The 12,816-nt window shown below is 40.5% G+C and overlaps 1 protein-coding gene across 2 annotated transcripts in view; it reads right to left on the bottom strand.

Moving 5' to 3' along the window:
• PPARGC1A (PPARG coactivator 1 alpha) overlaps positions 1 to 12,816 on the bottom strand; it is a 366,469-nt gene that overhangs the window by 58,287 nt on the left and 295,366 nt on the right. The window contains exons 2-3 of one of the 2 annotated variants that reach the window (XM_066317163.1): positions 12,590 to 12,730; positions 7,330 to 7,509 (exon numbers count right to left, since the gene is read on the bottom strand). In XM_066317163.1, the coding sequence (XP_066173260.1) occupies positions 7,330 to 7,509; positions 12,590 to 12,637 (228 nt within the window). In that variant the 5' untranslated portion in view covers positions 12,638 to 12,730. The remainder of the gene's footprint in view (positions 1 to 7,329; positions 7,510 to 12,589; positions 12,731 to 12,816) is intronic. The other variant, XM_066317162.1, reaches the window with a different exon arrangement.

Raw genomic sequence — 12,816 nt, 5'->3', positions numbered from 1 at the left:
TCAGTAGCAATTAGCAATGATGCATTGAGCAAAAATAGCAACAATAAAAAAAAAAAGAAAAGAGATCACATTAGAAACAAAACCATCAACAGAAATAAATTCAATTTAACCAATTAGCATTTGTCTAAGGAAGGCAAACTTTCTGTTGCTGTTGGTAAGCCAATGGGGAATTTAAAAACCAGAAGAATCTTATCAGAAATATTTACTTCCCACTAGCAATGAGTCTGGGATTGTTTTTCTAACAAAAAACTACTGTCCCACATTTTCGTGACCCTCTCTGCAGTTCCAGGGAGAAAATATTTAGTTCAACATTATCGTAAGCTAGAATATGGCTCTATTTATGTGACAAGTTGACAACATACAATTTCATGCTTGTTGAACTGATCTGTGTTATATATTCACTGTGAATATTATGAAGCCTCACCATTATAAATATGAAACAGTATACACTTATTCAAAATAACTCCAGCAGTAGCAATTTATAGCTCGGTTGTTTGTGTGCCTATGAAGTCCAAACGCCACCTTAAGAAGCTGCATCTCACTAAAACAGATGTGGAGTGTGACTGTGACCAAAGTGGATTTAAGATGACCTCTGTGAAAGGAGGCTATTACATTTTTGTTTGTATGGCAGCTGACACCAGTTCGTATTTAGCTACATAGCCAGTGGGAACACAGTGTAACACAGTGTCCTCAAGGGCTGGTTTTAACACAGGCCAAGACATCCCTCTAATGACCTAATTAGCTCACTACTGTTCTGGTGAGTGCTAGTCTTCCCTCTTCAAAAAACCACAGGCACTCTACAGAGCAGCAGCACAGTGAGCATCTCAAGCCATGGCTGCTCCAGGTGAAATGTCTCCTTAATGGGACCGTGAAGTGGATCAGTCCTGTTTTCTTGATTGCGCGCCTGGGGAATGGTTTTGGTGGCCGCATACATCAAACAATAAACTCTCAAAGCAATTGTTTTCTGCTCATTTGGGACTTCTTTCCTGCCTGAAGGTTTCAACCAACATGCCAGGTGGTTCTTGCACTAAAGCACTGTAGTTTGTCCAAGCAGGAAAGAAAAAAGGAGCAGCAGCACACCTTGGTAACACTAGATACAGAGAATTTGCATAAACTCTTTCCAATCACATAGCAGCTGGTTTGAGTAAAATAAATTCCACTTACTGTTTGAGCCTTTTTAAATGTCAGCATAGCTAATCATAGATTATCGTTTACATACATCATCCCACATAGACAGGATGTTATTGTGCTGATCTCCTATTTAGCAGATGTAGAGTCCTGAGTCAGGCCACAGACACTGGTAAAGGTAATGCATTCAAACACACAAGACATGTGACATTTCTCCATTAGGAATACAAAAACTCCAGCACTTGTGTAAAGTGTCTGCTATTTTCTTCCCCTAGAAATGAGGGTCTTCTCCTAGTTTCACAAGTAGGCTTTATGATACATTGTTACCTTTTATCATTCTTATAAAGTCTCCTGTCCCAAATCTGCATCTTTCGCCTTTTACATTTACTGTTGTATTAAAGCTATGACGTTGTCTGTTTCACTACTAAATCTATCCCATAACCACATACTGTACATTCATTTCTCTAGGACCTCAGTAGCTCTTATCTGTTAGCTTTTACGATCTCTTATGAACTGTTAGGAATAACGACTTGCAAGGCTGTTTGTAAAGTCATCTCAGACCGAACTCAGCCATCCCCTTTTTTACCATACAGGGACACTCCCTGCAATGAAATCCGATTTCCCACAGAAGCAGTTCATTGCAGGATGCATTTTAGAGGGACACAGGTTCCCAAATACCCAAATACATGTGCTTATCATGTAAAACATTCAATCTGCACGAATCTGAATTTCAAAAAAGCCTACTTATTAGAGCAGGAAGGTACATGTTGATAGGACTTGGTCTTGTGTTGCTTCCAGATTCACCAGAGTGCTCTATGTTACTGCCCAGAGCTATTTTGTTCATGCCCTCCAGGGCCTCAGACAGGCTGCTATGTGGTGCACACAGTCACAGTCCTTTCAAGCACTTTGATAAGCTTTATTCTGCCATTATGCCATCTAGAACATTAAACACAATGTTTAAGTTCTATGTTAAATCACGATCAGCTCCTATTAACTGTTCCAAGCTCCTCATTTTTATCAACAGTTACTTTATTAAATCCTTAATAATATAGATGGAATAGTTAGTTAATTTGTGTGTTGAGCCATGGATGTTAATTTGTAAACATAATAACATACTGCAATCATTTGCATAATAGCATTTTAATCTTTTTAGTAAAAGCTGTAATTCCCTACAAAGTACGCTGCAGTAGAAACTAAGTGACTATTGGTAATAATAAAAAAGGCCTTAAAATTCTGATCCTATTATAGTGTTGGAACATACCCAAACTGCTACCATAATCTCTGAAATGTTACTGTTCTCTGATTTAGGTGTCTGTGTCAAGAATAAAAATGAAGTATAACTGGTAGCGGTAGACTATTTCCTAAATGTAATTTAGTATTCACTAAGCACCAGCACTTTGCAAATAGCTCTGAGGCTTTCCTTCAAAGTTCAGAGCTCTAGTTATGCATATTGTGTGAGGTACACCATGCAGCTCACCTCCAGCCTCTGTTGTGCTGAATAGATGGCTATGATAAATCATGCTGATTTGGCACTGAAGGGCATCAGCCATCAAGGATTTGACTACTATGTCTTTTTTTTTTTTTTTTTTTTTTTTTTTTTTTTCCTGAGATTGTATCTCCTTGAACTGCCTGCCCTGGGCTACTAGTTTTGAAAAAAATTAAAAAGTGGAAAAAATGCTAGGGAAGGCCACTACAGAAAGTCTATGTAGGCTCAGTTCTCTGGAACCCATTAACACCAGTCACAAGACTGGCAAAGAAAACATTGGTGGTTGTTTAAAAGTCAGGCCAAGTCATTTTACGCAAGATCTGGTAATTCATTAATCAATCTGTCTGCAAACCTTGAATGAATAACCTGCAATGGTGAAAGAGACTGGCAGCACCACAGAACATAAGGGATTTTATAATCTGAACCAATGCAAATTACTCTGGTGATGTTTAAGGCTTCCCTCAACACTCATCATCTCCCTGATACAAACCCCTCCAAATAAATAAGAAATCATTTATCTCCATGCATTCCCCTGCTGCCAGGGGAAAGACAGTCTGCATTTCATTGTGTGTTTCTTTCTCTCCTCACATTCTCATTGCTTGTAATACAGCCCTTTTTGGCAGTTTACAATAAAACATAGTTATCTTTTTAGGCTTTCCAAATATGTGGAACATAGAATGGCCTTGAGAAGTAACATGGGATACACCTATTAAAAAAAAATTAAAAACAAAGTCATCAAACATTGTGAGCATTGCTTTGGAACATATAATTATGTAAATATATTAAACCTGCAGAAGGGCAAGCAATGTGGGTTTTCTGAAGTCTTTTTAAAGGCTAAAAATGTGTTTTGCCAAGTACAAGATTTGTGATTTTACACAGGTTCAATGTAGTTTAACAGGTTATTGCCTGTCTACACGCTGAATTTTCTCTTGCCATCAGCTGAGTTATTTGCAAAAAATGCAAACAAAAAGAAACACCCACTGTAGATAACTTCCCTCTCCATAATGCTACACATGATCATAAATAATTTTAAATATGACTAATCTTACATGATATGGTACAGTATATTTCAAGAAGCCTCAAGGGACAACAGTTTTCATGAACAAAAAGCCTTCTCACTCATGGCACATCAAGTTGTATGTTTGTTCACAATTTCACAGAGAATGAAAATTTAACCATTTTGATATTCTGAAAGTAGCCAAATTAATTTTTTTTGAAATACAATTTTTAAAGTCTAGTTCTTCACAAAAACAAATCATAAAGTGAATGGTGCAGTGAACCATCTAAGTAACTGGTCATGGGTGACTTGTTAACTATTTACTTGCATGAATTTGTGTCAATAGACAGTGCCCTGAGGGGCAAGAATTCCTTCATTTTATCTTTTCAAACAACAAAGCAAAGAAAATTAGGTGAAAAACAGAAGTGATCAAGCTGTGAATAGAAAGAAATCACCTAATTCATAATGTACCTAAGTACAAACATCTGTGCTGGGGCAGTACAAGCTTGATTCAGGACTGTTGGTTACACTGGCAATGAGCAGAATGATGCACTGATTAATTAGGTGCGTCTGCAAAATACTGGTGTGTTTTAATCCTAGAGTGAAGGCCAGTATCTCATCACACCTAAGCAGATGAGAGCAGGGATTTATACTTAACACTTACATACTATCTAGACTAATTGGACCTTTATCTCACTTGGCTCCTGGTTGCTACCATAACTATTAATCATTTCTAGTCTGTGAGATTCCCAGTGCCACTGGAAGTGCCTAAGGTTATGGGTGCTCAGCTCAAGTGAGCTTTCAGGAACATGATTTGCAGAAAGACTGAAAATTCACTTTATGAAATACAAACCTTTATTTTTAAAAAAGTACACTTTCTTAAAGGAAAAAAAAAAAGAGACACTCAGGAACTTCATAAAGGGCTTTTGAACACTGTCCCTCACATAGTCAATGCCACATGTACTGCATTAATACCTCAAAGGAGAGTATGTTTCATTCAAGGCTATATTTGACAATTAACACTGCAGAGCTTGAGCAAGTAATGCTTCTCGTGTACTTCCCATCATTTGCTTGTCATTCTGGTTCCTTCCTTTCCACCCCAAATAGGCAGTATTTCTATTCTTGAATGACAGAGCCTCATCTGGAAGCTTAAGTTAGATAAAACATTCTTCTCACAAAATAACAGAAGAGAAAAAAAAAAAAGTAAGAAAAAGGTATAAAAAGACATTAATTTCTTTTTCAAAAAGCCAATGAGGATCAATATGGAAAAATCTAGTGATTACCAAAAGAGAAACTGCACAAAACTTCCATTCCCTCAGCTAAAACAAATAGTTCCTCACAGAGTATTGAGATAGTCTCTGGAGGAAGAAGACATCTTCTTCTGATCTTGAGCACCCCCAGTCGTCACATTACTGAGCGGCAGAGGCAAGAAATAGTGCAAAGTATCCAGCTGCACAGTGGAGAATGGGGACAGGGTTAATGTATGGGAAGAGAAAATAACTGTTTCATTCCCATCTTCCTAGACCAAGCAACCAAGAAATGTAAATGCAACACTCTAAGAAGCTGAAAATAGTCTAATTTTGCACTGCAGTATTGTAAAATACCATTAGGGCACAATTTGTCCCTACAGGTAAGTATGGGCCAAGCTGTGATGAGACAGCAATGCAGCCTGCAGCTGAAGTGAATGAGTGTGAGGAAAGAAAACAACAGAATTCATGCGTTAGGAAAGAAGCAGCATATTTCATTTCCAAACTATTATTTCTGACCTATTACTTGCTGCGTAGATTCATTCCCCCAGCTGCACTGCCCCTGTTTCTCCACACGTATCCCCGTTTCTTCACGCTGGGGCAGCTCATCATCAGACAGCCCCAAACAAGCCCGTGAGATGTTGTCCCTGTCACCATCTCCCAGTGAGGTTAACTACCAGCCTATGTGGCTGTCCTGCGTTTGCAACACGCTTGGACTTTCAGAACAGGGATTGTTTCCTGTGCAAGCTGTGCAGGGGAAGGGTCACCACCTATCTGAGACAACCTTATAGCCAGCATCTGTGGCCATCAGAGCAGACAGGCAGTAACACACAGGACAAGCAATGAGGTGGTCAAGTTCCACTGGTTTTACTGGAATAATTTGTATGCTTAGATTCGGTAAATATGTAACAGCATTACTTATTTGGAACTTATACTTTGAAAGTCTGCATCTTCAACTGATTTCTCCTAAAGGAAAATGCTACCGCATTCGCCTTCGGATGACTGTGAAAAATAAAAGTGTCCTCAGTCCTTTTACAAAAAAATCAGAACAAGTCTCCGCCACAGTCGCTGCAAATGTGGACCCTGCCCCCCTGCTGCCACCAACATACCCTACCCTGCCTGAGGCAGTACAACTGCAATTCAAGAACCAGACGGGATTTGGAAACTTTGTAAAACAAAGTGTGGAACATTATACAACTAAAGAAAAAAAGAGGGCCCAAGCACCAGGCTTTGAAGGGCTATTCTGATTCAAATAGAATTCCAAGTTATTTGGACGTAAACGACAAAAACTAAACAGAGAAGACCAGTTTCTGCTATCAGTGACAGTGGTTTAAATCCAGAGCAATTCATCTGCAACAGGGAGATCACTGTGGGCTTATAGCTGTATACAAAGGAAGGAGAATTTTATTCACAACATCACATCCTCAGTAGGCATTTTATGATACCATTTCAGTTAATTTTTTCCAGCCTTTAAAATTCTACCACGATAATCTGGGGCCTTCTGGAACCAGTGGGCTAGTGTACTTCCTGGAGCTGTGGTACCTGGTGTGAGAAACAGCACCCGTAGCCTGCTTTTGTACAGTGTCTTCCTGCCAGCTAATCAATTTATTGTCCAATTTCCCAGTCAGTGAACGATCTATGGCCTCTCCTATCAACAAGGAGGGAAGGAGGTTAGAGTTTAGGAGGGGCATGGCTGCCTGAAACCACAAGGTGGAGAATTATGAAGGCTTTACACTACAAAAAAAAGAAGACCAAGACAAAGAGACCGTAACCCTCCTCTTGTACAGCCTGATCCTCTTGTACACTCTAACCCTCAATGCAAAATTGGAAAGAAAACAATTAAATCTCTCCTATCACCCTTTGACTTTTACTTTTAGATTGCTCTCCACCAGGAGATCTATGGTCCCTGAGCTACTGACAGCCCTCACTGCCTTCTCTGCCACCTTCTTCTCCCCTATAAACATAAACAAATTGCAGATCTCTCAATTCATGTGCAAGTAACTTGTACACTAAGGCCCTGAGAGGTAAAAATCTTTACTAGAAATGTTCCAGCTACTCCTCAGCCAGCTTCTGTGCAGCGCTCTGCTTCTTGCCGAGGAATTCAAGCGGAAGACAACAAACAAGTTTCAACTTCTGTTTTGCTCTGCAGCTGACAACAGTGCAACTCCTCATCGTGATGCCACTGGGCAGTGTGCTCTAGGCACTCTTCAGCTGTTTCCTCTCAAAAAATCCTAAGTTCCATTTAAATAATTTTAAGGCTTTCCCTCCCACACCCCTCAGATGGCAGGTCTGGTTTTGATCGTGACGATTAAAGAAACCAGTCAGAACCCGTAATACAACCAGCAGTTTTCTTGTCTCTTAATGGCAGAAAAATCATAAACTGTTGTCCACCAGGCTAACTAAAAAAACAAAAATCAGGAAAAAAAAGCAAGCAAAGACTTGCAACATGCACTTGCATCATCTTGCCTTACCTCGAATATATTGGCGGGTTCATTGCTGTACTGATTGGAGATGATCTCTGACTGGTCGCTGTACCACTTGAGTCCCCCCAGAAAGCTGTCTGCATCCAGGTCGTTCACATCTAGTTCAGAGAGGTCAAGTTCTGGGAGATCTGGGCAAAGAGGCTGGTCTTCGCCAACCAGAGCAGCACACTGCAGGATACAGCAACACAGAAAAAGTTTCATTAATTACCAGGAATCTATTAACTAATATAATGTGATAAGAATTAAGCCTCAATTAAGCTACGGCACAGGATCACTATGATTGACTCTGTTTTCTGAAAAGAGAAACATATACTATTTGGTGATTACTAGCTCTATACAGGTACATAAAGGGGCAGGGAAAACAGCAGGGCATAAGCTGCCTTCTCTATCACATCTCTGTCCAGGGACGATGACCTTCCTTCTGCCCATACCATTTGATAATGATCATATTCAAAGTTTTAAATCCAACAGCAGAGGCCAAAACATGGCCTTATTCTCCTTTCAGAGTGAAGCAGTGCAGGTAGAAGTTACAGATGAATACCTCTGGGCAAGGTCTGTCATGCATTTCCTGATACATTCAGGTTAAAGAGGCACAGCCTGTTACAGCCTTCTGCCCTGGAGGCTAGCTCAAGCTGGAGACAGTCACACTTTCACTTCTACAGAGCCTTACTGTAATCCTTACAGCCACTCATGATGGTGGCTACCATATGGGCATAAAGAAGTACGGGTTAGTGACATCGCTGTGCTCTTTTCCCGATGCACAAACCACAGCCACCCAGTTCAGCGTAAGAGTCCTGGCAACCAAACTGTGGCTTGAAATCCCCTATATTCTTGTCTCAGTGATGGGCACAGTTAGCTCATGCAGCCTTTCACCTGCTTGGTGTGAGCACACCCAAGCTGGATTCCTAAATATCCGCAGAAGGAAGCTGTACCCAGAGAACCAAATGGGTTTTCTTCTTCTGGCAGCTCAGTAATCCTAAAACAGGGCCTGTGAAACGTTTTGGTTGAGGCAGTAAACAAAGTCTAGTCTGCAGGACTCCTCTTCAGCAGTGCAAAATGTTTCCATCTGCACAACTTAGGAAGAGAGTGAGGATAAATAAAAACAAACCTGGACTAAGTGTCCTTTTATTTAGCAGTATGAAGCTAGATAGCATATTGACTGACCTACTAAGGAAGAAAAAATTAATAACATACATCCACTTCAACACAGCAATTCAAATATTTGAGTATCCACCAAAACCATTTCCTAATTATAGAAAACACGTAGTAACAGTTTGGCAAATAGCTGAGTCCCATATGTCAATGCTGCTCAATTAAGCAATTCCTACTGCACTGTACTGTGTATCCTTGTAACTCATCTCCGCACACCTACATGGAAACGGGCACACGGCACAGCACACATGGAACTGCAGAGGCACCAGGAGACAAATGGTTAAAAGCCATCTAAAGTCAACTGAGCCTAAGGGCATCTACAGTGAGTATTTCCAGCACTGTGTTAAGGATGGCCAACAGCAGGACCTCCTCAACTCCTGTCAGTTGACCGGGTGGTTTGAATGATTTCCCAACCTCTATTTGGACTGAAGTCAATGGAGAAAGCGCCGCTTTCCGAAGGCACGTGTTTGTAGGGCACTAACAGCGTCCACCGATGTGAATTGCTCAACACTGGTTATGTCACTTTCGCAAGGACTACCTTTTACAACAATGCAAGCGAGAGCTGCTGAAGGTGCATTTCATTGAGGTTTTTGTCCCTGGAATCTCGGTGCGTCTGCAGTACACGGGCTGGATGCAGCAGCGCAGCCGTGAGCAAAGATTTTGTCTGTTGGCACAAAGACTCGGTGCAGCTGGTGTGAGCTATAATTTACCAGACAACTTCTACGTCTACCAGGACACTACAAGATAATCATAGAGTAGGCCAAGGGGCAAGGAAACTGAGAGGCTGCAAAACGAGGCTCTGAAATAGCTGTTGTTTTTCTTCCCATTATTTACGGGGCCATAGAACTGTAAGAAATCAAAATCTCACTTAAGTAATCTTAACTTTTTTTTTTTTTAATCTGAATTTTTTTACCATTGTTTTGAGTGTAAGACCAAAAAAAAAGAAAAAGAAAAAAAAAAACCAATTAGATAGTTTCCACTTCTTTAGTGCGAGACACAACCTTCTGGCAGCAATCTTATAATAGAGGAATGACCTTTTTTGATGCTTGGCCGAAATCTCTGATCTCATTAAAGGATAATCTAGTTTTTGACTGAAAAGGTAGATTCTCAGCATCACTCTCAGGTTTGTGTTCTGGAGGTCAGTAGCTTATAACTGATGCCATAGACTTCTAAAGTATCCTGCTGATCTGTTACTGCTTTCATTTATAAAAATAGCTTCACCCTGTGAACCACCTACTTAAACATGTTTACTTTTGGTAATCTGCATTTTTAAGTTTCTACACTGGGCTTTTGAAGCAACATAAACAACGGTATTAAAAAAAATCCTGCTTATCGCAGCTTTCATTTACCTATAGTGACTGCAATGTCACCTAAAAATGTAACTGCTGAAGTGAAGTATATATGCCTTGCCAATGTTGACATGATAATAAAATCAATGTTTCTGAATATGACATTATGCTTCTGAGCACACAGAGCACATTAATCTGAGACACATTAGCAGCAAGTGTTCCTGTTATTAATTTATATTTGGCCTTTGCATGATGCCAGATTTAACACTCCAAGCCCTGAAACTGTCCTCATCTGACATGCTGGTATTTGCTGTTTGCCTATACATCTGTAACAGGTGCACCTGCATTGCTAGCACACATCTTACTGTCTTCCCACTGTTATTTGATATGATAGTTATTCCATAACTATAGCCCTAATTTTACAGTAATATTTAGGAAGATAAAGCAGTCACTAAACACAAAAGGCTAATTACTGTGCGTTATTTCACTCCAACAGACCTTTTTTCCTCTTAGTTCAGGCGCAAACAGTAAATTAGCTTAACTGCACTGATGGTAATGAATCATTATAATTAAGTATAATTCTCCATTAACCTTTTGGCTGTTTTTGTGCCTTTGAAGGTAAATTAAAAAAAAAAAAAAAGAAAAAAGAAAAAAAAAAAAAAAAAAAGAGAGAAGACTGGACTTGTGCCATATTAATTATATTAATGAAAATATAATCTTTGTTTTATTTTTAACAAGTTCTTCAAAGTGCCAAGGGGATGAACTCAAGAAAGAGAGACTTGACAAAATGTGTGTCATGTGGATTCTCTCTATCAATCTTCGCAACCTTACTGTACATCACCTTCATTAAGCTGTGAAGCACTGGGGACGCTGATCAGCTACAGTGATGCAGGCCTTTATTAAACAACACGCCATCCTGTCATTATGTGAGAGAGAATATAATACATTTTACATTGACAGCAAATATTAATGATTCAAAAAGTGAAAGCTGCCTCCAGTACTTGCTGCCTGCATTATTTTAGCTCAGTAAAGGTGATCCCCTGAGCCAACGCAGCACGCAGACGCTAGTGTCGCTACAGGAAGTGCAATGCAGGAGCACATTGGCAAAATCCTACCCACAGTTAATCTCCATCCACCACACAATTAATATTAAGATCAAACTCTTTTTTTGGTTCTTTTTTTTTTTTTTTCCCCTCACTGCACTATGAAAAAGTCATTGACATAAATTATCTATTCTGTTACTAGCTTGAAATTACTGCAGGAACTCTAGTGATTAAAATAAATCTTCAGTATTTCCATATAAGCTGGTTCCTCAATCAGTTCCTAGCAGCATTAAGAATAATACATGATGGAAAAATGAAGCTACGGCAGCTGAGACCCATGCTACAAGCCAGACAACAACCCACAGGATACTCCAGCTACTCAGAAACAATTAGGACTTTGGAGCCAGAAAGTCATCCACTTACTGCCTTGACTCATAATAGCTACAAGACATATGAATTATCCATATCTATTCCACTTTACCAAGAAATCAAAACAAGATAAGACCAATTACAATATGCTAACAGAAATCTGCGGATACAATGGCAAGCTGCAAAATTTAAAACATGACAAAATGACTTGAGAATCCACACACATGCTCTGCCAGATAGGAAAAATATACTGGAGAACATGGGAACAGTTCACTTTAGATGGGTAGCCCTCTACAGCATGAACATCTTATTTAAAAAGCATTGCCTGTAACCTGTTTTTCCCTCCCCCATTGCCCAAGGGGAGCATTTTAAGCACTTATTCCAAGCCCGAAGCCAGAGGATTAGTTCCTTTGAGCAGGTCTGTATTCGGGATTCCTCTCCATGGGGTCCAAAGAAAGTTTGCCTCGCTTCGCAAGTTGCCCGAACTTTCAGGTAACGCTCCATTTTGCTGAACGCAAACATGCAGAAATCCTCAAACCTCACATTATACTCCAAAGATTACCATGGGGCTGCTTGCCTTTTTTTTATTTTTTCCTTTATGAATTGTAGCCAGCAGAAGCTGTGGATTTGATGTATTGCCGTCTATTTTTACACAAGCAGCAGCAGCAGCAGCGGCAGCAGCAGCAGTTCACACAGTCCTGCATAAAGTCTATTCTCATGGTTCATCCTGTTGTCTGTGCTGTGCACTGGGATTTAACCATTTCTTGGACTACTCGGATTGACTGCGAACCCTGCTCTACGGGGCATTAGCGACAGCGTCACTATTCCAACACCACAAGTAGCAGGGAAACGTCTCCTTCCAGAAATCTCTTTTAAAAGCATCTAAAGCCAAACAACAGGGTATTCATTCCTGTGTGCACGTTTGAATTCTGCAGCTGATAAACAAGGAAAAAACCTTCGACAGAGCACAGTGAAACAAGAAATTAAAACGTGAAGCCATGAGTTAACTCTAACTTTAAAAAAAAAAAAAAAAAATTAGTCTTATTCTCAATAAACATGGCATTTCTCCAACCAGGCCACTAAACGCCACTGGAAACGCCACTTCAGGCACAGATTCATATCAGTATCTTAAAGCATAAATATTGCATATGACGGGAAAGCGAGCCAGAGGCACATGAAAATAGTTTCCAACTGCAGGAGATACTATACTGATGACAGGAGCTCAGCTTTGATTTGCTCAAGGCATCGCAGAGTAACCCTAAAATAGCAAACTTACTGGAGTTCGGATAAGATAGGGACTTGTTGGCAAAGCGCGCTGCCTCGGCCGTCCTGCCCGAGCCCCGCCGAGCCCGCGGCCCCCGGCGCCCCACGGCCGCCCACGCCGCGACTCCTCACCTCGAGATCACTCCATACAGAGTCCTGGTTGCACATGTCCCACGCCATCCAGCTGCGGAGCGACGGCAGGAAAGCTGGCAAACTACAGTCCAGAGGCAGGCAGGCAGGCGGCAGACACTCATGCAGGCAACGAGACCCTCTCTGAGAGTGAACCGAAGGCACCTGTCTTACTACTGTTCCCCGTCACATGACAAAGCTATTAAAAAGTAGGCTGGGCTGTCACTCAT

This window comes from Sylvia atricapilla, chromosome 4, assembly GCF_009819655.1.
Source record: "Sylvia atricapilla isolate bSylAtr1 chromosome 4, bSylAtr1.pri, whole genome shotgun sequence".
NCBI classification, from domain to species: domain Eukaryota; kingdom Metazoa; phylum Chordata; class Aves; order Passeriformes; family Sylviidae; genus Sylvia; species Sylvia atricapilla.
This window is presented reverse-complemented; position numbering and strand designations above follow the sequence as displayed.